This window comes from Hyperolius riggenbachi, chromosome 5 (assembly GCF_040937935.1).
Source record: "Hyperolius riggenbachi isolate aHypRig1 chromosome 5, aHypRig1.pri, whole genome shotgun sequence".
Classification (NCBI taxonomy): Eukaryota; Metazoa; Chordata; class Amphibia; order Anura; family Hyperoliidae; genus Hyperolius; species Hyperolius riggenbachi.
Window position 1 is genome coordinate 321903487 of NC_090650.1, and position 26947 is coordinate 321930433.

Consider the following 26947-nt stretch of genomic DNA (forward strand, 5'->3'; position numbering starts at 1 on the left):
ATTAAACTTTTTTTTTTTTTTTTTTTAATTTTCCCCTTTAAAAGACAACATTTCCTGGTCGTGTTACTGCATCTTAATGAACACGTGCATAACAAATACGCATTTATGCCACAATCTAGCACGCCACTACAGAAGTCTTCCAGAGCGACTGGCTGCAGACAGTAGTGTGAGGAGTGAGCAGAGGTGACTCGGTCAGGTCGTAGTGATCAGGGGGTGTGTCATCTCCACTCACACAGGCTGGGAGCCAGGAGCTGCCTCGCTGCTGCTTTGTTTTCCATCCCTGACAGCAGCAGCGCTGGATCCAGAGGGGAGCGCAGAGGGGAGACAGTGTGAATGGATCTCACCATCTGGAGGGAATCAGCAGCCGTCTAGGAGGGATTTCTCTTCACCAATATGGTGCTGAGGAGGACCAGAAACTTTGTGTCCCCAGGGGACAGCCATAGGGGATCTTCCTCCTCTCTGGAATCTATTCTCTCTACAATAGCTACTACAACACTGTTGCTTCTTGTGGTTATGCTTCCCACGCAGCACGTTGTCCACAGTCAGGACTTTGCAGGTGGGGGCACTGGCTATAGCCTTCACCCTCCATCTTTCAACTTGGCAGAGGGAGCCAAAATTAGGGCGACTGCCACCTGCGGGGAGGAAGAGCGCTCTGGAGTACCCAGGATGGATCTGTACTGTAAGCTGGTGGGAGGTCCAGTGGTCTCATCTCACACCATTCAGGTATTGTGCTTTTCTGTACTGTGCCACTTCAGATTTCCTATACAAGCCTGTCTCTGATACTTTGTAGCTATTGCTTTTTATGAGCTCTGCACCTTACTCCCTGAGGACACAGTCGGCTACAGTCTTACAGGAAATTACTTTGTTTCTCTTTAGATTGTTGGTAACACTGCAGAAAATGTATAGCAGACTGTCATAGGCTTTCCCAGATCGCATGCATGTGAAAAAAGGCACTGCAGATTATTTGGGCGCCAGGGATAGTCTCTAATAGAACATCATAAAATAACCGAAATTCTGCTATTGATCAGTGACTAATTTGATCAGTAATTTTTACAGATAATCTACCATCGCCTAACCCTTTTCTCACACAAGCCCTCCCCATATCGATGCCTAACACTAACTCCCCCTTCCTCCCTTAGCCACAATATCTGCCTATATTTACCACTAAACCAAACCCTACTCTCACACTAACTCTTCCTCTAGCGATTTCTAACACTAATTCCCACCATAGTATCCACCAATATTTACCGCTAAACCAAACCCTACTCTCACACTAACTCTGGCTCTACCGATGCCTAACACTTACCCCCCACCACAATTGCCGCAGATATTTACCACTAAACCAAACCCTACTCTCACACTAACCCTCCCTCTACCAATGCCTGACACTAATTCCCACCATAGTATCCACCAATATCTACCACTAAACCAAACCCTACTCTTACACTAACTCTGGCTCTACCGATACCTAACACTAACCCCCCCCACCACAATTGCTGCTGATATTTACCACTAAACCAAGCCTTACTCTCACACTAACCCTCCCTCTACCGATGCCTGACACTAATTCCCACCACAATATCCACCAATAGCGATGCCTAACACTGGCCCCCTACTCTCACCCACCACAATTGCTGCTGACATTTACCACTAAACCAAACCCTACTCTCACACTAACCCTCCCTCTACCGATGCCTAACACTAACCCCCCCCCCCCCCCCCCCACACACACACACACCACCTCAAAATCCACCAATATTCGAAACCAAACCCTAGTCTCACACTAACCCTTCCTCCACCAATGCCTAACACTAACCCCCCACTACCCCCGCCACAATATCCGCCAATATTTACCACTAAACCAAACCCTACTCTCACACTAACCCTCCCTCTACCTATGCCAAAGCTCTCTCTTCCACAAGCAGATGATGTTGGTAAATTCACTGCCTGTCAGCTGCTCCTGTTTACTGGCTGGGCACTTGCTAGCGCTTGCATAGGTGGTGGAGTTGCATGCAGGCAGTTGCTGTGCTCAGACGCAACATGAGACATTTTTCTTTCTACCGGGTAACTTTGCCATGTGTCACGCAGTGTTACCAATCTTTGCCATTCGACTGCATGCTACTTTCTGTGTAAAAGAGGCCTAATAAGGCCCTGTTCACACTGCACGCGTTTCCAGCCGCGTTTTGGAAACGCGTGCAGGTGGCCGACACGCACGACATCAGACATTGCATAGAGTGCAATGTCTGATGTTCACACTGCATGCGTTCCGGACCTGTGCGGTCCGGGAACGCATGCTGCACGCATTTTTTGCCAAAACGCATGGCTGTCCCATTCACTTTTCAGTGATGGGATCAGCCACGCAACGCATACAAACGCGGATGGCGTGCGTTCGTACGTGTTGCGTTCCGCATGCGTGCCCGTCCGCGTTTGTAATGTGAACGGGGCCTAACACTAACCTACCCCCGCCGATGTCAGAGCTGCCTTTGCTGTGAAAGACTACCTCTGCCCTTATTTTCACTGCCTACTACCAATATTTATCACGCACAGCAAGTACCCAAATTATCCCTTGGATGAACCATAAGTTCAGTACTGAATTAGGCCTAAAGTACACCTATCTCTAGAGACATATAGAGGCCGCCATCTGCACCTCATAAAAGAAGTGCGTGTTGCTGCGCCACCGCATCAGTTGGGTGCCTGGTGATGTCGCTAAACAGTAAAATTACTGATGTTTTCACTATGTACTACCCGGTACCTATCTTTATCCCTTCAGTGTATGTTGTCTCTCCTTATCTGTAGCATCTCATGAATTTTCTCTCTTTATCTATTTAGCTCATAAATGCTTTTTCCTTTTCTGTTTTAACCAATGGTCTATCTCTCCTTATCTATTTACTGTATTTCTTGTTGAGGCAAAAAGGGCCTGTTTAGACTGTCAGCGTATGAAGCACGCGTATAAAATCAAAGAAACGCACGTTGAAAAACGCATGCGTTTTTCTTGCGTTCTAATGCGTTTTCTATTGCGTTTTGCACACACACGTGACCCAGGGGAAAAAAAAGAATTATGGGAACCGCAGAGGGAAACGTATGCTAAAAACGCAATAGTACGCGTTTTTGATACGCGCCCATAGACTTTAATTGCGTCCGTTTCTATGCGTAACGCACAGAACTGCATGTAGCAATGCGGATAAGAAACGTATGCGTCTCATACGCATACATGTGAACTACCCCATTCAAAAGCATTAGGAGCCGTTTGTATGCGTCTTTGGTACCCGTACGCGTTCCCTGAAAACGGCTAGGAACGCGCATAGTCTGAACAAATTCATTAGATAAGTTTATTGAATCAGCTCAATTGCTAAATGCCACTTCGGGGTTACCTTAATTGTATCCTGCTATTTGAGACTATGTGTACGCCAGCCTGTAAAGCCAGCAAACTGGTGCCTTTATATCCTATTTCAGTTTTGATTTTTCTTTGGTATCTACCAGCTCAAAGGAACGCCAGAGTGTCATCATAGCGATCATCCTTTGTCCAATTAGCAAGAAGGTTATACCGGAAGTATTGATGTAATTTTTTAGACTCCACAGTTTAAAGGGAACCAGAGAGAAAGGAAACCTAAAAATAGAAAAAGCTTTTATACATACCTGGGGCTTCCTTCAGCCCCATAAGCCTGGATCGCTCCCATGCCGCCATCCTCCGCTTACTCTATCGCCGGCACCGGGTCCCATCACTTCCGGTGGATGCGGCCAATTGTCCGCATCATGGAGGCTCCCTCCATCCCCTTACGCATGCGGCTGCGCAGTATGCAGCCATACGTGTATGCAGGGAGCCCCCTGTGATGCGGACAATTGGCCGCGTCCGCCGGCCAACTGGCGGTAATGACGGGACCCGGTACTGGCGGATCCAAGCAGCTGAGGATGGCGGCGTGAGAGCGATCCGTGCGTATGGGGCTGGAGGAAGCCCCAGGTATGTATTAAAGCTTGCCCCCAACGTCTCTGGTTCCCTTTAAGGGCTCGTTCACACTAGAGGAGCTTTTTCATTTTTTTTAAGTGCTGTCGATTTTTCAAAATCGCCTTGAAAGCACTTACACCGTGCTTTCCTAGGCGCTAGTTCAGATTAGGGGGTTCCGTTCACATTTCGATCTGAAAAGCACTGCATGGACCATTTTCGGGGCAATTTTGCGATAATGGGAGGTATAGGAAAAGCGCAAAGTGCTAGAAAAAGTGCTTTTGCTAGGGATTTTGTGGGCGTTTTTTTCCCCTGTCAATTTAAATGTGAAGTATTTCTGGGTTTTTTAGGTCCCTTTCCCTTTAAAAATAAGGCCTAGGACACTTACAAATCGTTAAATCACCCAAAAAAACGCTTACAAAAATGCTTACCAAAAACGCCTAACGCATGGAAATCACCAGGAAACGGAAAAAAATGCGTCAAAAAATGACAAACGCTAACGCGATCGGAACGCAATTAGAGATGTTGCGAATGGTTCCCAAACCGTTCGCCGGCGAACATCTCAGTATCTCTGTGCTCTGTACTACTTCCGAGTCGCTATGACCCGGAGTAGTATGCCTGCGCTGGCCCGGCGGTGCGCGTCCTTTATCGCGCGCCTGTTGCCGGGCACTTTCTGTGCATGTGCGTGACATCATGAGTGACGTCACGCTCATGCGCAGAGAGTGCCCGGCAACAGGAGCGCGATATAGGACTCGCACCGCCGGGCCAGCGCAGGCATACTACTCCGGGGCATAGCGACCCGGAAGTAGTACAGGGCACAGAGAGATTCGCCCGGCGAACGGTTCGGGCCATCTCTAAACGCAATGTGAACAAGGCCTAATTGATGCTTAATATCACAAATCTGACAGGATAAAAGAAAAGAAAAAATAACTTGGCAGATAAATGTTTTAGGCTTCCTACACACTAGAGAGTGTCAGACAATGTAATTGCATTGCTAATGCAATAATATTATAATGGTATGTTCACCTTGATACGTTGGCAGTGTGGTGGGACAGATCCATATGAATAATGCAAGCCATGCAGTGCATTACTGGATAGCATGCGCATTAAGGGTTGCAGTGAAGCATACTTTTCATTGACTGCTTCACACCATATATTGCATCACAGGTCTAATGCGTGATGTGACTTACCCCTCCATTGCAACCCTGTTTTTCCAGGGACCGCAATTCCCCAGTGTGAACCTAGCCTCACTGTGTTTGGTTGTTTGTCTGAAGTTTGGTTTTGAATTGCTCTTTGGTAAAGATCTTGTTGTTTAGGCTGGTTTTATACTTATTTTTTGAGTTGCGATGGAGATGTGATGCTCCTTCTGCATCCCATAGCAACGCAAAAGATGACAAACATATGACCCTGCAGCAGTGTGTGCTGACAGGGTCATATATGTAGTGCCGCCCCATGCTCAGTGAGGTACTCCCTGGGCAGGAAGTATGTCACTGGGATTCCCATTGGTCCGTGCATGTGCGCCACGATGCACTGTGTTACCGCCAATTAAATTTCTGCTTTGCCCATTGACTCCAATGACTTCCGCCACTGCTGCGTTGCTGCAGATGTCATATGATAAAGCACTGCAGACTTTGCATTGGCTCGGCAACGATTTGGAAGCCTCCGGCGCAAGCAACGCAGTTAGTGTGCAAGGCCTCATACACTTGCATTGCCATTGCGTTACCCTGCGGTAAAACGGTGACACAACGCACACTTGCACAAAATGCAACAGCAAAAGAAGCCTTAGTAATGTTGCTTTTGTAATGAATACATGCAGTAATACTGTGGCATCTATACACAAAAGTAAGATGCAAACAGAAAACACTTTTGTAGAGTGGTCATGTTTAGTCCTACTGAGAACTAACAGCCTTGTTATGCTGTGTGTAGAATTTTCTATTGATTTGGTGTACTTTTCCATGGTGTGGCTGAGATCTAGGTGTGCTGGATGGACAATGTTTGGGCTAGAAGCACCTTCACACAATGCAAACAAATGACATCACATTCCAAACAGGTGTTACCTACCTGCAGCTCCAAGTCAGTGTTACAGTGTCTCACAAAGTATGTTCAAGAGAACACGGCGAACCAGAATCATTATACAGCAGAGTTCAAGGCTAGCTGCACACTTAGCAGAAATGCTAGCGTTGTGGAAGAGATGCGTTTTTGCCACTAATGGAAGATTATGAGCCGCAGGAAAAACGCATATCAAAAACGCATATGCGTTTTGAAACATGCATTTTTAAAAACGCAGATTTTGTTGCATGGCATTCAAAAACGCATCAAAAACGCACATAAGGAAAGTCAATAGAAATGCAATGGTATGCGTTTTACATGCGTTTTTCTATGGGTTTTTGTGTAAAAAAAATGTTGTGATGTATGTCTGCTTCCTCTTGTCTTCTTATTAATTCGCATAAAATTAAATTGTAAAACAGATGAAAAACGCATAGGAGTTTTGTATATGTGAACCAAAAATGCATTAAAACGCAGATGCTTGAAAAATGCAACTGCGGTAAAAAAAAAACGCAAACGCACCAAAAACACAGCAAAAATGCACAAACAATGCATACAACATAAAATGAAATATGACATAAAACGCGGCCTTTCATGTTAAATTATGTGTGCACCTAGCCTAAAACAGGGGCTCTTATTCTCTGAACTACCATGTGCATACACACTTGAAATAAACGTCTCTGAAATTATTTTAAGTTATGACATCAAGTGACAGTTTACCCCTGATTAGTGTAAATGTCATGTGCTTGGACCTCTGTTGAGCATTCATTCTATTCTATGGATAGGCGAGGTAGGCAGCATAAACTACAATAATTAAGTAATTTGTCTTAATAAATTGGCTCACAAGAATTCTAAGCCAAAGGGGAGCCAATGACTTAGGGGGGGGGGGAGGGCTGTGCACAAACCAGATTTTCAGATTTTAATGAACAAATGTTTTGGATTATGTAAATATAGTGTTTGTACACAGGTTTGGTTATTAATATTCCAGTAGGAAGGGACATCCTTAATTGACAAGGCATTAGATTAGATTAGATTAGATTAAAACATAATCTAGTAAAAACATGGCTCTCAGGTTCTATACAACAGTGCTCATGACCAACATGTTTCACCATATAGGCTTCATCAGGGTGCAAGAGTAATAGCAAACAAACATGCATATAACACCCACCACCCACCAAAACCCCAGCAAATTAAATGAAGTACATAGATATGCTACTAACGCTCAAGTCCGAGCTGACAGCTGTCTAATGAGCTGATCCTTAAACAGGGTGTGTCCAGGGAATTGCGCCAAACCCCACCCATTAAGTCTCGGTTTCCCATTTTGTGTTTCCAAGGCCATTCTTAAATCTACAGCAAAAAGATTATTAATGATGCTTTACAGATGCATTGTGGTCCATAACAGCGGCCAATAAGATTTTGTAGAGATTGTAGTCCAGTCAGCTGGTTTTTGATTAGTTGCCATTGCAGATTAGTATAGCCCTTGACTACAGTATCTCACAAAAGTGAGTACATCTCACATTTTTGTAAATATTTTATTACGTTTTCGTGGCACAACAGATAATGACACTGATACAGTGTACCTAAAAATTGATTTCTAACAAGCATGTTTCAACAGATAGTTATCTTCTCTGACCAAACTAGCTGCTGGAAACAGAATAATCCATAATTGTGTTCTGTAAGGATTTCCCAGTGTGGTCTCTTGTTTGGCCACCCTGACACTAGGCCCAAGGCAGGGCCAGGTCGAGGCAGTGACAAGAGAGGCATCAGCCCTGCGAGCAGTGGTGAGATGGAATTAATGGGGTGTACTTGACTCAGTGCAGCCAGGGCTGAGAACAGTTACACAGTACTAACCACTCTCTCATTCCAAGCAGCTGGGGCTCAGGAGTGGCATCTAAGCCCAGCTGCAACTATGCAGTCTGTGATATGACTGTGAGCAGGTGTGGTGAGTTTCTGAACATGAAATCCTGTATTAATTAGTAAAAGGGTAAAGTGGGTTGGACTAGTCAGTTAGTCTGACTCAGTATGTGAGTATGCAGGGTCTGGTCTGGTGGGGGGAAGGGAGCACCTCTCAGTATCAAACTAAACAAGTGATCGGGGGTGCCTGAGACCAGGGGAACCAATCAAGGTCAGACAGGTGGGGGCACTTAAAGGGATACTGTAAGGGGGGGGGGGTCAAGGGAAAATGAGTTGAAATTACTCGGGGCTTCTAATGGTCCCACGCAGGCATCCTGTGCCCGTGCAGCCACTCACCGATGCTCCGACCTCGCCTCCGGTTCACTTCTGGAATTTCAGACTTTAAATTCTGAAAACCACTGCGTCTGCATTGCCGTGTCCTCGCTTCCCCTGATGTCACCAGGAGCGCACGGCGCAGGCACAGACCATACTAGGCCTGCGCAGTATGCTCCTGGTGCCATCAGCGGGAGTGAGAACACGGCAACGCAGGCGCAGTGGTTTTCAGACTTTAAAGTCTGAAATTCCAGAAGTGAACCAGAAGTGGGGCCGGAGCATTGGGGAGTGGCTGCGCGGGCACAGGATGTCTGTGGGGGACTATTAGAAGCCCCAGGTAACTTCAACTCATTTTCCCCTGACCACCCTACAGTGTCCCTTTAAGCATCTCTGACTTGGGCACAGGAGAATCTTGGCCCAGCATTTTTCTCCAGGGTAATATTAGGAGAGATGGTTCAAAGGTCCATATATGGAGCAAGCAAAAAGGATAAAACCTTTAATAACAAAGTCTGTTTGTTAGAAGACTTTGTTACTAAAGGTTTTATATTCTCTATTTTTGTATATTGGCATAGCCATTTTATACAAATTTTTGTATTTGTCACTTTAAGATAAGTAGCCACGCCCATTCTGGGTGGTCATTTGACTATTTAAACCTGCACTTAGTTGTTGCATGTAAGCTATGATTAAGGAACCATACTGAGCTCCGATACACGTGAGCTTTTTTCTGTGTATTCGCTGATAAAATTTGGAGAAACCTTTTTACACTACCAACGGTGTAGCGGGACATCCTTTTTGCTTGCTGCCTAAACTGAGACACTTGGATCCCAAGTTCATGCTGGCTACGTTTGGTGGTAGTCAGTGGCGTAGCTAAGGAGCTATGGGCCCCGGTGCAAGTTTTACATGGGGTCCCCCAAGCGTTCAATACATAACAATTGATATGGCGCACCAAAATCTGCCGAGGACAACCACAGTGTCTGAGTTGCAAGAAGGGGATGGGGAGCAGTGTGTTAAGGATTACTACTATTCAAAGCATCTATAGAAGTGATAATTACAAGCACAGGACCAATAGAGAACTAATACTGTGATAGAGGGTGGACCCTTCGGGGCCCCTCTGGCCCAAGGGCCCCGATGCGGCCCCTATTGCTACGCCACTGGTAGTAGCGATCCATCTCCTCACTGTTGTCCATATGTGGACATAGGAATACAGGTTTTAGTAGCTGCATACTGCTCCACCCTGTCTTCATTGTCAATTTAGGCTCATTTTATTCAATGAACTTCTGAGTATCTGAGCTTTATTTTCAAAGATCCTAAGGGCTGGATCACACTGGCACTTCCTGGGAATGGATCTGTGAAAATTGATTCGTTTTCGTTTGTTTCCATTCCGTCAGATCAGTTCAGTTTCCCCATATACCCTCCAGACCCTTATCACCAAAGTAGATTTTTGCTGGCTAAAACGGTCCGTTTTCTAGCCAGTGTGATTAAAGGGGCACTACAGCGAAAAATTTTAAAATTTAAAATATGTGCAAACATATACAAATAGGAAGTATGTTTCTTCCAGAGTAAAATGAGCCATAAATTACTTTTCTCCTATAATGCTGTCACTTACAGTAGGTAGTAGAAATCAGACAGTGACAGGTTTTGGACTAGTCCATCTCTTCGTAGGGGATTCTCAGCAAGGCTTTTATTCTTTATAAAGATATTCCCTAAAAAGGATTTATACAATGATGCTGGCCAGCTTCCCTGCTCACTACACAGTTTGTTGGCAGTTGGACAGAGCAACTGCCATTCACTAAGCGCTTTTGAAAATAAATCAATCCCTGAGAATCCCCTATAAAGAGATGGACTAGTCCAAAGCCTGTCATGTCTGTCGGAGTTGGAGTCGTGTTTTTTACAACCTAGTGTAAGTGACAGCAACATAGGAGAAAAGTAATTTATGGCTCATTTTACTCTGGAAAAAATGTACTTCTTATTTGTATATGTTTGCACATATTTTAAATTTGACAGTTTTTCGCTGTAGTGCCCCTTTAAAGGATCCGTTTCTCATTGCCCCATTGCAGTGCTTTAGCATCCGTTTCTGTTCCGCTGGGCTCAGCTGCAGCTCAATTGCTGAAGCACCAACCTTGTGGTCCGTTCAGCAGAGCGTGCGGAACGGATTTGTTCAATCAGACCAATGCGAATAGGTTCATAGGTTAAAGAGGAACTGCAGTGAAAATAATGTAATAAAAAAAAGTGTTTCATTTTTACAATAATTATGTATACAATAAATTATTTAGTCAGTATTTGCCCATTGTAATATCTTTCCTCTCCCTGATTTACATTCTGACATTTATCACACGATGACATTTTTACTGCTGGCAGGTGATATCAGTAACAGGAGATACTACTTGCTTTTTTTTGGCAGTTGAAACAGCTGTAAATAGGAAAACAGATGTTATTTCCCACAATGCAATGAGGTACACAGACAGGAAACTGCCAGGACCATGGTCCTCACAGTTTCCTGTGGGAGGGGTTTCACCACAATATCAGCCATACAGGGCCTCCTGATGATCCGTGTGTGAAAAGGAATAGATTTCTCATGTAAAATGGGGTATCAGCTTCTGATTTGGATGAAGTTCAATTCTTGGCCACGATTTCTCATTAACATGGGATCTATTCGCATCCGTTATGATCGATTCCGTTACGATCCGCAAATGGACCATTTTTTTTTAGGGTTGGTGTCGGAGTCGAGGAGTCGGAGTCTGGGGAATTTTGGGCACCCGGAGTCGGAGTCGTGATTTCATAAACTGAGGAGTCGGGAGTCGGAGTCGTATGATTTTTGTACAAAATCCACAGCCCTGTTAAGTATTAGACTAAGGAGTCGGAGTCGAGGAGTCGGAGTCGAAGGAATTTTGGGTACCCGGAGTCGGAGTTGGAGTCGGAGTCGTGGTTTCAGAAAATGAGGAGTCGTTGTTGGAGTCGGAAGAGTTTTGTACCGACTCCACAGCCCTGTTTTTTTTTTTCACTGCCAAAGTTGACTGGTCCTTAACATCTTATATCTTATATCTTCTTTGTGAAACACCATATGGGGTTTATTCTGTGATGGGATTTATTTGGAAACAGAGATGTGTAGTTTAGCTTATTGCTGTCTAGCTTTCTTAGGACGTTCCAGAGTAATACCAAAACCACGTGTTATGTAAAGAATTTTCATCTAAGGATACCACAACATAGCATACTTTTAGAGATGTGTAGTTAATCCAGCTCATTAAATCTACTAAATCCTCCATGTACAACTGTCAGTCATTCTTTGGAAACTAAAGACATTTAGCTTCACAGTGGGTGGAAAGCGAGTCTTATATAGAGATGGGCCGAACCTCCGATTTTAGGTTCGCGAACCGGGTTCGCGAACTTTCGCGGAAGGTTCGGTTTGCGTTAAAGTTCGCGAACCGCAATAGACTTCAATGGGGATGCGAACTTTGAAAAAAAAAAATAATTATGCTGGCCACAAAAGTGATGGAAAAGATGCTTCAAGGGGTCTAACACCTGGAGGGGGGCATGGCGGAGTGGGATAGATGCCAAAAGTCCCCGGGAAAAATCTGGATTTGACGCAAAGCAGCGTTTTAAGGGCAGAAATCACATTGAATGCTAAATGACAGGCCTAAAGTGCTTTAAAACATCTTGCATGTGTATACATCAATCAGGTAGTGTAATTAAGGTACTGCTTCACACTGACACACCAAAATCACTGTGTAACGCACCGCAAACAGCTGTTTGTGTAGTGACGGCCGTGCTGGACTGGTGCGCACCATGGCCAGAGTGCAGGTTTTGGTGGCTTTACAGCCCATATGGTCGGCCTGGCTGATGTAGCTGAATGACAGAACAGTGACTGTCCAGCTGATCAAATTTGGTCTGACCACAATGAAGCAACGACCTTATTATCTTTTGTGTGCCCCCCCCGAGACACTCATCTAGGCGCCGGTCATTGCTTCATTGTGATACGCAAGCCCCTTCACCACGGCAAGGTAATGATCGCGAAGGGGAATGGGCGCATGTACATGCCTTTTCTTTTGTTGTTGCAGCTGCCCGCAGTGCAGCCAGAAAAATTAGGCAGTCATGTACACGCACCCGAAAAATTATTACAGCGGCCGCTGCTAGCAGCGGCCTAAAAAATTCAGCAATCCGCCTGGAGTCCCGGACCCTGTTGGTGGTGGCGGAGAAGGTAGTGATAGTGAAGCGGCCTGCAGGCAGACATGCTGTGTGGAGGGACTGGGAGCGACTTAGTCTTCTTGGGGCAGGCCAGGCAGCCAGTCACACGGCGTGCAGGCAGAGATGCTGTGTGTGCGGGGACTGACTTAGTCTTGGGGCGGGCAGCAGCCCTCCGGGATCCATGCCTTATTCATTTTGAGAAAGGTGAGGTACTTAACACTTTTGTGACTTAGGCGACCTCTCTTCTCTGTGACAATGCCTCCAGCTGCGCTGAAGGTCCTTTCTGACAGGACGCTTGCGGCAGGGCAGGAGAGAAGTTGGATGGCAAATTGGGACAGCTCTGGCCACAGGTCAAGCCTGCGCACCCAGTAGTTCAAGGGTTCCTCATCGCTGTTCACAGCAGTGTCTACATCCACACTTAAGGCCAGGTAGTCGGCTACCTGCCGTTCCAGGCGTTGGTGGAGGGTGGATCCGGAAGGGCTACGGCGAGGCGTTGGACTAAAGAACGTCCGCATGTCCGACATCACCATGAGATCGCTGGAGCGTCCTGTCTTTGACTGCGTGGACACGGGAGGAGGATTAGTGGCAGTGGTACCTTGCTGGCGTTGTGCTGTCACATCACCCTTAAAGGCATTGTAAAGCATAGTTGACAGCTGGTTCTGCATGTGCTGCATCCTTTCCACCTTCCGCTGAGTTGGTAACAGTTCTGCCACTTTGTGCCTGTACCGAGGGTCTAGTAGTGTGGCCACCCAGTACAGCTCATTCCCCTTGAGGTTTTTTATACGGGGGTCCCTCAACAGGCAGGACAGCATAAAAGACGACATCTGCACAAAGTCGGATCCAGTACCCTCCATCTCCTCTTGCTCTTCCTCAGTGACGTCACGTAAGTCAACCTCCTCCCCCCAGCCGCGAACAATACCACGGGAAGGTTGAGCAGCACAAGCCCCCTGCGACGCCTGCTGCGGTTGTTCTCCTGCCGCCGTCCCCTCCTCCTCCTCCTCCTCCTCCTCCCCCAAAGAAACACCTTGATCATCATCCTCTGAGTCTGAGTCGTCTTCTGCACACGACTTCTCTTCTTCCTCCTCCTCCCCCCTCTGTGCTGCCGCAGGTGTTGAAGAAACAGCTGGGTCTGATGAAAATTGGTCCCATGCCTGTTCCTGCCGTAACGGTTCCTGGTCACGCTCATTCACAGCTTCATCCGCCACTCTACGCACAGCACGCTCCAAGAAGTAAGCGTAGGGAATTAAGTCGCTGATGGTGCCCTCACTGCGGCTCACCAGGTTGGTCACCTCCTCAAACGGCCGCATGAGCCTGCATGCATTTTTCATCAGTGTCCAGTTGTCAGGCCAGAACATCCCCATCTTCCCAGACTGTTTTGTTCTACTCCAGTTGTAGAGGTACTGGGTGACGGCTTTCTTCTGTTCTAGCAGGCGGGAGAACATGAGCAGGGTCGAATTCCAGCGAGTGGGGCTATCGCAAATGAGGCGTCTCACCGGCATGTTGTTTTTACGCTGAATTTCGGCAAATCGTGCCATGGCTGTGTAAGACCGCCTCAAATGCCCACAGAACTTCCTGGCCTGCTTCAAGACATCCGCTAAGCCAGGGTACTTTGCCACAAATCTTTGCACAACTAGATTCATGACATGTGCCATGCAGGGTATGTGTGTCAGCTTCCCCATACGCAAAGCGGCAAGCAGATTGCTGCCGTTGTCGCACACCACGTTGCCTATCTCCAGGTGGTGCGGGGTCAGCCACTCATCCACCTGTTTCTTAAGAGCAGCCAGGAGAGCTGCTCCAGTGTGACTCTCCGCTTTTAGACAAGCCATGTCTAACACTGCGTGACACCGTCGTACCTGGCATGCAGCATAGGCCCTGCGGAGCTGGGGCTGTGTAGCTGGAGAGGAGAACTGCCACTCAGCCAAGGAGGAGGAGGACAGCGAAGAGCATGTAGCAGGAGGAGAGGAGGTGGCAGGAGGCCTGCCTGCAAGCCGTGGAGGTGTCACAATTTGGTCCGCTGCGCCCTGCTTGCCATCGTTCACCACCAGGTTCACCCAATGGGCTGTGTAGGTAATGTAGCGGCCCTGCCCGTGCTTGGCAGACCAGGCATCCGTGGTCAGGTGTACCCTTGACCCAACGCTCTTCGCAAGAGATGACACCACTTGCCTCTCAACTTTACGGTGCAGTTGGGGTATGGCCTTTCTGGAAAAATAAGTGCGGCCTGGCATCTTCCACTGCGGTGTTCCGATGGCCACAAATTTACGGAAGGCCTCAGAGTCCACCAGCTGGTATGGTAACAGCTGGCGAGCTAACAGTTCCGCCACGCCAGCTGTCAGACGCCGGGCAAGGGGGTGACTGGCCGAAATTGGCTTCTTCCGCTCAAACATTTCCTTCACGGACACCTGACTGCTGCTGTGGGCAGAGGAGCAGGAACCGCTCAAGGGCAGAGGCGGAGTGGAGGAGGGTGCCTGTGAAGGTGCAAGGGAGAAAGCGGCAGAAGCAGATGATGCACCTGAAGGAGGAAGAGGAGAAGGAGGGTGACTTTTCTTTTGTGTGCTGCTGCTGCTTTTGCTCAGGTGGCCTTCCCATTGCTGTTTGTGCCTTTTCTCCAGGTGCCTTCGTAAGGCACTTGTCCCTACGTGAGTGTTGGCCTTTCCACGGCTCAATTTTTGTTGGCAGAGCGAACAGATGGCTTTGGTCCGATCTGAGGCACACACATTAAAAAATTTCCACACCGCTGAGCCACCCTGGGATGTGGGCACTATGGAGACCTCAGCAGCTGATGCTGAAGGGCAAGTTGGCTGGCTGTACATAGGTGGCGATACATGGTGCCGGACACTGCCACCAGCTGTTTCTGACGAAGAGCTGCCCCAGCTTCTTTCAGCAACTTCTCTCCTCCTACTACTCTCTGACTCCCCCTCTGAACTGTCCCCCTCTTCATCTCCTCTATTGGGAACATACAGAGGATCCCTATCATCGTCATCATCGTAATCATCCTGCCCAGCTTCGCTTGCCTCAGACAAATCCAAACATGCACCATCAGTAGGTCCTTCATCCTCCTCACACGTTACATCCATAGTATTGCCGCGTAACTCAGACATATGAGCTGGTGAAAATTCATCTGGCTGTAACAACAATGGCTGTGCATCAGTGATTTCACCACTAAATAATTCTTGCGAAGTGTCAAATGCAGCGGAAGTGGTGCTAGTAGTAGCGCTGGTGGCTGAGCAAGATGAGGTGTTCTGTGTCGCTAAATACTCAACCACGTCCTGACAATCTTGGGAGGTGATGGGACGTGCCTTCTTCCGAGCACTGTACTGTGGGCCAGGTCCACACGAAATTACATTTACACGACCTCGCGCAGACCTGCCGGGTGGCCTTCCTCTGGCTCTGCCACTACCTCTTCCTCTACCTGTTTTATCCATATCGGGTATGCACGGAGTGGTATATCACACTGCGTGCACTCACGTAGGTAGGTGGGTTCACTTAACTGCACAGGTATGCGCACTGATGCGGTGGGTTCACTGAACACAACAGGTATGCAGTGGCGGGTCCACTGAACAGAACAGGTATGCAGTGGCGGGTTCACTAAACAGGTATACAGTGGCGGGTCCACTGAACAGCACAGGTATGCAGTGGCGGGTTCACAGCACAGGTATGCAGTGGTGGGTTAACAGCACAGGTATGGTGGGTTAACAGCACAGGTATGCAGTGGCGGGTCCACTGAACAAAACAGGTATGCAGTGGCGGGTTCACTAAACAGGTATACAGTGGCGGGTCCACTGAACAGAACAGGTATGCAGTGGCGGGTTCACTGAACAGAACAGGTATGCAGTGGCGGGTTCACTAAACAGGTATACAGTGGCGGGTCCACTGAACAGCACAGGTATGCAGTGGCGGGTTCACAGCACAGGTATGCAGTGGTGGGTTAACAGCACAGGTATGGTGGGTTAACAGCACAGGTATGCAGTGGCGGGTCCACTGAACAGAACAGGTATGCAGTGGCGGGTTCACTAAACAGGTATGCAGTGGCGGGTCCACTGAACAAAACAGGTATGCAGTGGCGGGTTCACAGCACAGGTATGCAGTGGTGGGTTAACAGCACAGGTATGGTGGGTTAACAGCACAGGTATGCAGTGGCGGGTCCACTGAACAGAACAGGTATGCAGTGGCGGGTTCACTAAACAGGTATGCAGTGGCGGGTCCACTGAACAAAACAGGTATGCAGTGGCGGGTTCACTAAACAGGTATACAGTGGCGGGTCCACTGAACAGAACAGGTATGCAGTGGCGGGTTCACTAAACAGGTATACAGTGGCGGGTCCACTGAACAGCACAGGTATGCAGTGGCGGGTTCACAGCACAGGTATGCAGTGGTGGGTTAACAGCACAGGTATGGTGGGTTAACAGCACAGGTATGCAGTGGCGGGTCCACTGAACAGAACAGGTATGCAGTGGCGGGTTCACTAAACAGGTATGCAGTGGCGGGTCCACTGAACAGAACAGGTATGCAGTGGCGGGTTCACTAAACAGGTATACAGTGGCGGGTCCACTGAACAGAACAGGTATGCAGTGGCGGGTCCACTGAACAGAACAGGTATGCAGTGGCGGGTTCACTAAACAGGTATACAGTGGCGGGTCCACTGAACAGAACAGGTATGCAGTGGCGGGTCCACTGAACAGAACAGGTATGCAGTGGCGGGTTCACTAAACAGGTATACAGTGGCGGGTCCACTGAACAGCACAGGTATGCAGTGGCGGGTTCACAGCACAGGTATGCAGTGGTGGGTTAACAGCACAGGTATGGTGGGTTAACAGCACAGGTATGCAGTGGTGGGTCCACTGAACAAAACAGGTATGCAGTGGCGGGTTCACTAAACAGGTATACAGTGGCGGGTCCACTGAACAGAACAGGTATGCAGTGGCGGGTTCACTAAACAGGTATACAGTGGCGGGTCCACTGAACAGCACAGGTATGCAGTGGCGGGTTCACAGCACAGGTATGCAGTGGTGGGTTAACAGCACAGGTATGGTGGGTTAACAGCACAGGTATGCAGTGGCGGGTCCACTGAACAGAACAGGTATGCAGTGGCGGGTTCACTAAACAGGTATGCAGTGGCGGGTCCACTGAACAGAACAGGTATGCAGTGGCGGGTTCACTAAACAGGTATACAGTGGCGGGACCACTGAACAGAACAGGTATGCAGTGGCGGGTCCACTGAACAGAACAGGTATGCAGTGGCGGGTTCACTAAACAGGTATACAGTGGCGGGTCCACTGAACAGCACAGGTATGCAGTGGCGGGTTCACAGCACAGGTATGCAGTGGTGGGTTAACAGCACAGGTATGCAGTGGTGGGTTAACAACAGCACAGGTATGCAGTGGTGGGTTAACAGCACAGGTATGCAGTGGTGGGTTAACAGCACAGGTATGCAGTGGTGGGTTAACAGCACAGGTATGCAGCCAGCCCAGGAACAAGTTAAGCCTAACTAATCTTTCCCTGAGAGACAGTCTGCAGCAGCTCGCCCTACTCTCACTAATGCAGGCACACGAGTGGCCGTAATGGCCGCCGCTGCCTGCCTTATATAAGGGGGGGTGGGGCTCCAGGGGCTAGTGTAGCCTAATTGGCTACACTGGGCCTGCTGACTGTGATGTAGAGGGTCAAAGTTGACCCTCAAGGTGCATTATGGGGCGAACCGAACTTCCGCAAAAGTTCGCCTGCGGGACGCGAACGCGAACCACTGAAGTTCGCGTGGAACCGTTCGCAGGCGAACCGTTCGGCCCATCTCTAGTCTTATATTGTAGTGGGAGTTGTACAGGACACTAATTCAGTTACAGAGGTCCAGAACCACCAAGATTGTGGATTTAAAGGAATCTAACTGCCTTCTACTTACCATGCTACTTAAAGAGGAACTCCAGTGAAAATAATGTAATAAAAAAAAAAAAGGGCTTCATTTTTTACAATACTTATGTATAAATTATTTAGTCAGTGTTTGACCATTGTAAAATCTTTTAAATCCCTGATTTGCATTCTGACATTTATCACATGGTGACATTTTTACTGCTGACAGGTGATGTAGCTGCTGCTTGCTTTTTTGGCAGTTGGAAACTGCTTTAAGCAGCTATTTCCCACAATGCAACAAGGTTCCAAGACAGGAAACTGCCAGGAGTACCACGGTCCTCAGAGTTTCTTGTGGGAGGGGTTTCACCACAATATCAGCCATACAATGCCCACTGATGATCCATTTGTGAAATGGAATAGATTTCTTATGTAAAAGGGGGTATCACCCTACTGATTGGTATCAAGTTCAGTTCTTGGTCATGGTTTCTCTTTTAAAGAAAACCTGAACTGAAAATTAAAAGTCAAAATAAGCATACACAAGTCATACTTACCTTCCATGTAGTCTACTCCTCAGTGCCTTTCTCCTGTCCCGCGTCCTGTTTGTTCACTGTGATCAAGGGAATTTTCCGTCCTCCATTTTGAAAATGGCCATTACCCCATAACAGCTTTCCGGTCAGCACACAGTTAAACTGTAACATCGCCCACTTGAGCCATAGGGAAACATGGACATTACCTGGTACATCAGTTTTCTTTTCAGCTATAACTGACAGCAACTGATATTTTACTGACAGCAACTGATATATTTCAGATCTGACAAAATATTGTCAGAACTGGAAGGCATTATTGTCAGAAGAAAATGGTGAGCCTCTGAGAGGAACTGATGGCAAGGTAACTATGTAATGTTCATTTGAAGTTACCTCATGTGTTTATTTTAAATATGTTTACTCAGTACAGGTTCTCTTTAAGCACAGTACAATATTGTCTTTTTAAATAGAAAGGTAATTACATGTGGTCTCTTCCCCTTGTCCAAAATGCAAGTCCTATAATGCATCATTTCAGTGGGTGGAGTTATGCAAATAATTTCTTTTTGTAGCTTCACTTACTATCAGGAAATTATGCATCATGAGCAAACTATACCTACATGTTGAAAACAAAAAATATATCTGCGGAAGTGTAAAGAGGATAGATGCAAAAACAAAATGTCAGTTGTTAAAGTCCAATTTTTCAGAAAAAGGTTTCCTTCGAAATTAAGTAGTTCAATGCAGATAAGGTAGTCGCTTTAAAGTTTCACCACCACATTAATAAAGAGAAACTGTTTAGTTGATCAGCATAGGCCTAAACTATAGATTTAACAAAAAACAACTCCATGTGCATACTAAAATAAAATGCATTGTACTTTTTGTGACATACACAAGTGCATAAAAAATACTTAGATGTGGGCCCATATTACAGGGACCCGAACAGATAAAATTGCCTTATTAAAATAGGACACCATCCCTGCATATATGTCCACCATGTCCGACCGGTTTCACTTTCAGCAAGCTTCCTCAGTGGCTGCCTGTTATTGTAGTGCGCTCTTAGAGGCATTTTAGTCACCTTTCTTTCTGACATGATACGTTTATAGTGGTTACTGGATGGATCCTAATAACAGGAGACACATTGAAGCACAATTGGAAAACCACTGCTGCTGAGCAAAAAAAAGATTTGTGAGACCTTATAGTTTGGACCTAAGCTGATCAGGTAAGTGGTTTCTCTTTACTAGTGTGATGGTGGAAGTTTCAAGCAACTACCTTGCCAGTACTGAGGTATACTACAAATTTACCTTCATGTTGTCAGTCAAATGCCAAAATAGTATCAGATGGAAGGGACAGAAAATTGTATGTGGTTTAAAATTAATGAGTTAAAGCATTTGAATACCGTAGTTGCTCAAGATGCTTTTGTGTTGTGACCAACATATAGGTCACTATTTTTAACTGCTAAATATATTTGCTCTGATAATCTTTTTGCTCTATTTCACAGGGTCAGTTCTGTGATTTCTGTGATTCTTCTGATCCCAATAAAGCCCATCCGGCATCCAATGCTATTGATGGCACAGAGCGCTGGTGGCAAAGTCCCCCACTGTCCTTGGGGCTGCACTACAATGAGGTCAATGTCACTGTGGATCTTGGCCAGGTAAGCAAAATCTGTATTTTACTTTAAAGTACATAAGTACTTTTTTTGCATATTGATTAAAATAGCATTAGTTTTGTTTCATAAATCCCCATATTAAAGATGAATGAATTGTTCACCGCTAAAGTGTTTTCTTCATTCATTCATTGTAAGCTCAGCACCCTGGACAGGGCTTTAGGCATGAAGAATGGGTAGTATTGGGTGAGTCTTGGCACTATCACCTGTTGCCATTTGTCAGAAGCCTTTTCCAATTATAAATCTTTCTAGGCCTGTAAATATCAGCTGAAGTTAGATGTTGAAGTTTCAGAGAATCTACTTTGAATCCAACTCTGCGCCTGATTTATTATGTCAGAAACAAAGAAAGTAGGAGAATAAGTGGAGCCAATGTCCACGGCAGTCAGTCACAATCCTTACTTTCTCACGCAGCTGAGGCTTGAATGGCTTTTCTGGGCAACTGCTTAACTTTTTCTCTACATTTCTCTAAGTTTGTCTACATTAATCAGTAAATCCGGCGCTATAAAAAAGTGCCTTGTGCAGTCATGAGAGGCAAGACAAATCTCTCCCATTTCCCAGACTGACTAGTGCCAGCCGTACATACATGGTTGCTTAGCCCTGCTTATCATTCATATTGTAGGGGTGAGGAGGAGAGCATCACCTGCGGATTGGGATTCCATTAACAATCATAGAGGTTGTTACTTCGCTGAGTCCGGATGGGCAGTGACTCTGCACAAATGGAGGGGGGTACAGCTTGGGAGAGAGACCAGTTGTGGGCCCTGCTGTGACACTCCAAAAGTAACACCTGATTCAGAGGATGCCTCTGGTTCAGAATATTTTTTCTCAGTTTTTTCTCCTGTAAACCTAGATGCATCTTAGGGTCAGGTGGGTCTTATAGAGCAAAAATATGGTATATACAAGCGTGCACTCACACATGCACACAAATATCCAACACTAACAACTGTGTGGCCCTGAAAGACTTATGCATACGCTGCCGGTGAGTTGGGTGCAGTGTGAGCCGAATGACAGCTCACCCTGCTGACGTTTAAATTCCTGACAACGTAAAATACTATTCCCCCTTGTCGTAGCAACTCGGGGGGAGAAGTAATTTAGAGTTCGGCTATCACCAGAACCCCAGATTACCCATGCGCTATACTATACTAGTGCTATAGCGGCGCCCTAGTCAGGGGCTATGCAGCCGGCGCTGTGCTACGAAAGCACCTGCTTTGCTCACAGAGACCTGCAGAATCCACTCTGTGGAAAGACAGCTGTCTGATAATATTGTACTGTCTTGTCAACAGGAAACAAAAATATAACTGCAAATAAAAGTAGCACAGATATGCAATGCACCAAACTTTGTGAATTGCTCATTAATAGCATAATTAATAGTCATATGCATTTAAAAATGTGAGGCCGAGCTAAGGCTTTTATATGCAGTTATATTCACAAACTAATATTTCACCATGTAAAAGGTGTGCCACAAACCTAGCCTGGTACCCAACAGCCTGTGGCCCCTAAGTGTTTAATACTACTCAGTGGAACCTATAAATACGGTAGCTGATATTCATATATAACTGAGTGAAGTTATTGATAGAGCAGGAGCAAGGGTGCTGTTTCCAGATCCATTTTTGTGACAATCACTGGAAACATGCTTTTGAGGTTTCCGAGGTTTGTCATTCACGGGTGTGGGCAATGTCCTGTGTCACTTACAGATTTATGTGTACCGCTTGCCAAGCTGTGTTGTTGCTGGGATGTGGCTCACAGAGGAACAGAAGAGCAACGTGAAGTCTGAAAGACCTTGGGCCTTTATTCCAGATAAGTCTTATAGGTATTCAGCTTGAACTCTGGCAAGCAAAAACTTCCAGCTTTTTATTACTGGAAATGTGGGCAGGTCAGACACAGAGGTATGCAGAACATCCAGAAAATGATGCATTGATTTGTTCTTTTGTCAAAGTACATGATGGAGCGATAGTGACGCATGGATGTACACTCAAGTCAAACAGGGACCATGCATAGGTGGTCTGCAGACACTGTGAAAGTCCTAGTGAGGGAAAACTACTCATGTATCACACATATACATACTTTGTACATTGAGAAACAGATAACTCTGGTATGGTATAAGAAATCTTGCTGGTATTCAGATTATTAATCATTAACAATACCTGTCATAAGATAGAAATAGCTTTGTACGCCTAGCACGTAAGCCACACCTGTGTCTGAAGAAATGCAATAACTCGATAGACACACATGAAAACTAGCATCCATATGTGTTGATACATACACATAAATCTCTTGTTGGTTGTGGAATCGCACTCAGTGGCCAGAACCCTCTTCAAGGGGTGAAAAATGTTGGACCTTCACTTGGGTACCACTAGGATCCACACAGCCAAACAATTGGTTGAAGTCTGCACAGTCCCAAACAGTCATCAAAACTTTATTAGTACAAAGTTAAAACTTACTGCTGTGAGGCAGCCACAGTCTGCTGTTTTGGGCTCCTGCCCTTGTCGGCTCAAAAAAGGGCAGGAGCCCGACACAGCAGACTGTTGCTGCCTCATAGCATTATGTTTTAACTTTGGATTAATAACGTTTTGATGACTGTTCGAGACTGTGTGGACTTCAACCACCTGCTCATGGCAAGAGACAGAGGAGAGTGCTCCCTCCTGATACTGCTAGACCTTTCTGCAGCCTTTGATACAGTTGATCATGACATCTTGATAAGCAGGCTACAGGAATACTGCGGCATTGATGGCATAGTTTTTCAGTGGTTCCAATAGTTATTAAATATATGCCCACAGTGATGCCTGGCTGTCTGCTGTCCTGCTGTGCTCTGGCTTCCTCCATCAGTAGCAGGACCAAATGGTCCCTTTCAGGCAGCAGTTTCACACTTGAGAAGTGAGCTGCCTGCTGAAGGGAGATACTTTTGTTTCCTGTAATATAATAAAACATTGTAATTCCCAGAACAGTTGTATCCAGCTGAAAAAGACCAAACCCAAGGTTTTGCCTTCTGCTGTCCCTAGACATGCAATCTGGATTGAACATGAAACACAATCAGAAAATCAATTGATTGCATTTCTTCATGGTTCGTCCCTGACAGGGGGCAGTGGAGACACAATATAGAGCTCATACAGTATTTGTGTACTTGCTGAATTATGCATATAGTTGGGCTCTAAAGGCAACATTGCTGGGCCGAGACTGTACAGATGCACAGTTGGCTGTACAGGGGGGCAGAGGGCCCACAGAGCTGCCCCAATATGATGTCACAAGGTGGGCGGGGTGAGGGGCACCAACAAAGGTATCAGCCGAGGTGATCCACTTGGCGAGTTTTCTCGCTGAGCAGTTGTTGCTGGATGGGGCAGCTGTACACACTCTGGATTATCAGCTGAGGTGGTCATTATTGGCCACCTCAGCCAACTTTAATCCAGTGTGTGTACAGGACTTTAGTCAGGATGCCTGATCTGCAGACTAATTCTGGATCAGTAACAAAGTATTATCAGCGGAGAACCAACATGACAGCCAGGCAAGTAGCATTTTTATTAATAAAGAAAAAAAAAGATCTCCATTAAATCTGTTTCTTTTCTTGTAAAATAGCTTCATAAAGTCACAAAAGTTTGGCTTGGATGTAATTTAAGTGTGCTTCTAATTGCCCTTTTCTTCTTTCTAAATTATCTTTTTTAGAGCTGTCTTATTTTTCCCTAAACACAGTGTGAGATTTTACTGGCCATTTCAGCATTGCGACACAAAGCTCAACACATCTGTTATGTATAACTGTGGCATCAAATTCAGCTGCGTAGAGTGTTTACAACATGTTTAGTATAGTTATTACATTTTTTTTTAAATCATAGTAATATTCTTGCTGGTGAAACTGGTACATGTTTTTTTTTTGATAACCCATATAATATTCTTATTGGAGTTAATGTAAACCAGATGTTCTTCCTTGGTACCAGAAATATGGCAGTGGTAGTGTGTTAGTATTTAGAAATGATTGCTTGGCGGGGTTCTGCATTTGGATCAGTACTGCAAGCTAATGAGGATAAAAACATAAATCATAAAAGTCCAAATGTTACAGTATATCATGTAAGGAGTCATTGTATTGCTTAGTACAAATGTAGAGGCCTGGTATGAAAGAGGTTTTGTATGTACTTAAAGCTGAACTGAAAATTAAAAGTCAATATAAACATACACACGTCATACATACTTCCCATGTAGTCTACTTATCAATCTCTTTCTCCTCTACCACGTTCTGTTTGTTCACTGTAATTGATGAAATTCTACGTCCTCCATTTTAAAAATGGCAATGACCCTGTAACGGCTTCCGGGTCAGCACACTGTTAACTCTAATATTGCCCACTTGAGCCACAGAGAAACATGGACATTACCTTGCACATCAGTTGTCCTTTCAGTTATAACTGACAGCAACTGATATATAACTGGCAGCAGCTGATATATTTCAGTTCTGACAAAATCTCGTCAGAACTGGAAGGAATCATTGTAACAAGAAAATGGTGAGCTTCTGAGGGGAACTGATGGCGAGGTAAGTATGTAATATTAATTTGCAGGTACATCGTGTGTTTATTTTAAATAATTTTGCTTGGTTTAGGTTCCCTTTAAAGTGGGATTAAATTCACAACTTCCTCTCTGATTTTAATAATAAGGCACTGCTGGTAACCTTTAATGGGGAAAAAAAAATCTTCATTAAAATTTATGGAAATCCTAAAAAAAACCCGGAAGCGTTAACCTCCCTGGCGTTCTATTAAAATCGCCAGGGAGGCTGCGGGAGGGTTTTTTTTTAAATAAAAAAAAAACTGTTTCATGCAGCCAACTGAAAGTTGGCTGCATGAAAGCCCACTAGAGGGCGCTCCGGAGGCGTTCTTCCGATCGCCTCCGGCGCCCAGAATAAACAAGGAAGGCCGCAATGAGCAGCCTTCCTTGTTTTGCTTACATCGTCGCCATAGCGACGAGCGGAGTGACGTCATGGACGTCAGCCGACGTCCTGACATCAGCCGCCTCCGATCCAGCCCTTAGCGCTGGCCGGAACTATTTGTTCCGGCTGCGCAGGGCTCGGGCGGCTGGGGGGACCCTCTTTCGCCGCTGCTCGCGGCGGATCGCCGCAGAGCGGCGGCGATCAGGCAGCACACGCGGCTGGCAAAGTGCCGGCTGCGTGTGCTGCTCTTTACTTTACGAAAATCGGCCCAGCAGGGCCTGAGCGGCGACCTCCGGCGGTAATGGACGAATATACTCGTCCATACCGCCAAGGAGGTGCCCATCCATCAGATGAAGTACGGGCAGATTGAGCAAGAGATAGATCTCTCTCTGATCGAATCTGAATCTGTTGCTTGCCCATACACCGCAGGCCGGTTCCTGATCAATTTTAGCATGAAATCTCTTGGGAATCGGCCTTATGATGCCGCATCTGCCGCCACCAGCGCTGCCCCCCCCCCCCCATGTAAAATGTGTCCCCCGGTGCCCTTTGCAGTATACTGTACCTGTTGGAGTCTGCTGCTTGCTCTATGCTCTGTCCACATACACGCATGCCACATGGTTGCCAGCACGTGTGCGACATCACACGCGCCCATGTATTACTGCTGCGCACCTGATCAAGCATTTCGGCGCTACATCTTGCAGCATGTCCAATCGATGCATGTAAACAATTTCGGCCTGAAATTGTTTGCATTGTCAATAGGACATGCTCTTGGTGAGATTTATTTTCATCCGTGTCGACTATAATAATCAAATTGGATGGTTGATCGGCCACCAAGTCGCCTGATGTTTGGCCACCTTTAACTTCCTTCACATTCCTGGGAGCACAAAGGGGTTGATTCAAGTGACAGGCAGCCTACTGGGCCAATCAATGTGCAGGAAACTTGTCCTTTGACTCTCGTCCAGTGGAGCGCTTGTTAAGTTTAAACTATAGGATCGTAGCGTAATTTAGCAGCGCACGCTATGGCTGCATAGCATACAATGGGGATTATTACCACGCGCTGCTGTAGTGAATCAATCCCAAAAAGTGTTGCACTTCAGTGTTTACTTATTATCACACAACAGGCACAGCTCAGGTACAGCTCAAGCAACTATGAAGACTTTTATTGTGTGCTGTGCAAGAGTTCGGGTCCACTGTAAGTGGAAACTCTAGGAAATAGTTGAAATTGACGATGGTGATTTTGGTGCAGGTACAACAGCAATGCAAATGCAGTTTGACTATTAAACAGCTGGCCATCATTTTCGGTTACAGATGATTGATTTTGGTGCTGGGTGCCTGGTTATTATGAGGTTGATTCACAAAACTTGTGTCATGAATTTTGTCTCCTTATCGGTCTTGGAGCAAACCTGAAGCGAGGAAACACAGTTCAAGTTTGATACTTACCCAAGTAGGTTCTGGATAGCAGAGGGCCTTCCCATTCCTCTGTCAGGCTCGTCATTGCAGCCCCTTTACACGGTCAGGGCCGTTTCTAGCCTTTTTGTCACTCCAAGCAAGTCCTGTGTCACCCCTCCTACCCCTGCCCCCTCCCCCCCAAAAAAACCACACACACTAGAGAATATGAACCTTATGGCATA

General features: G+C 46.3%; 1 protein-coding gene across 1 annotated transcript in view; it reads left to right on the top strand.

Annotated features, from left to right (window-relative positions):
• The first annotated feature begins 271 nt into the window (after positions 1 to 271).
• LOC137519405 (laminin subunit alpha-3-like) overlaps positions 272 to 26947 on the top strand; it is a 120665-nt gene continuing 93989 nt past the window's right edge. Inside the window, exons 1-2 of the mRNA XM_068238360.1 lie at positions 272 to 723; positions 20252 to 20404. Of these exons, the coding sequence (XP_068094461.1) occupies positions 394 to 723; positions 20252 to 20404 (483 nt within the window). The 5' untranslated portion in view covers positions 272 to 393. The remainder of the gene's footprint in view (positions 724 to 20251; positions 20405 to 26947) is intronic.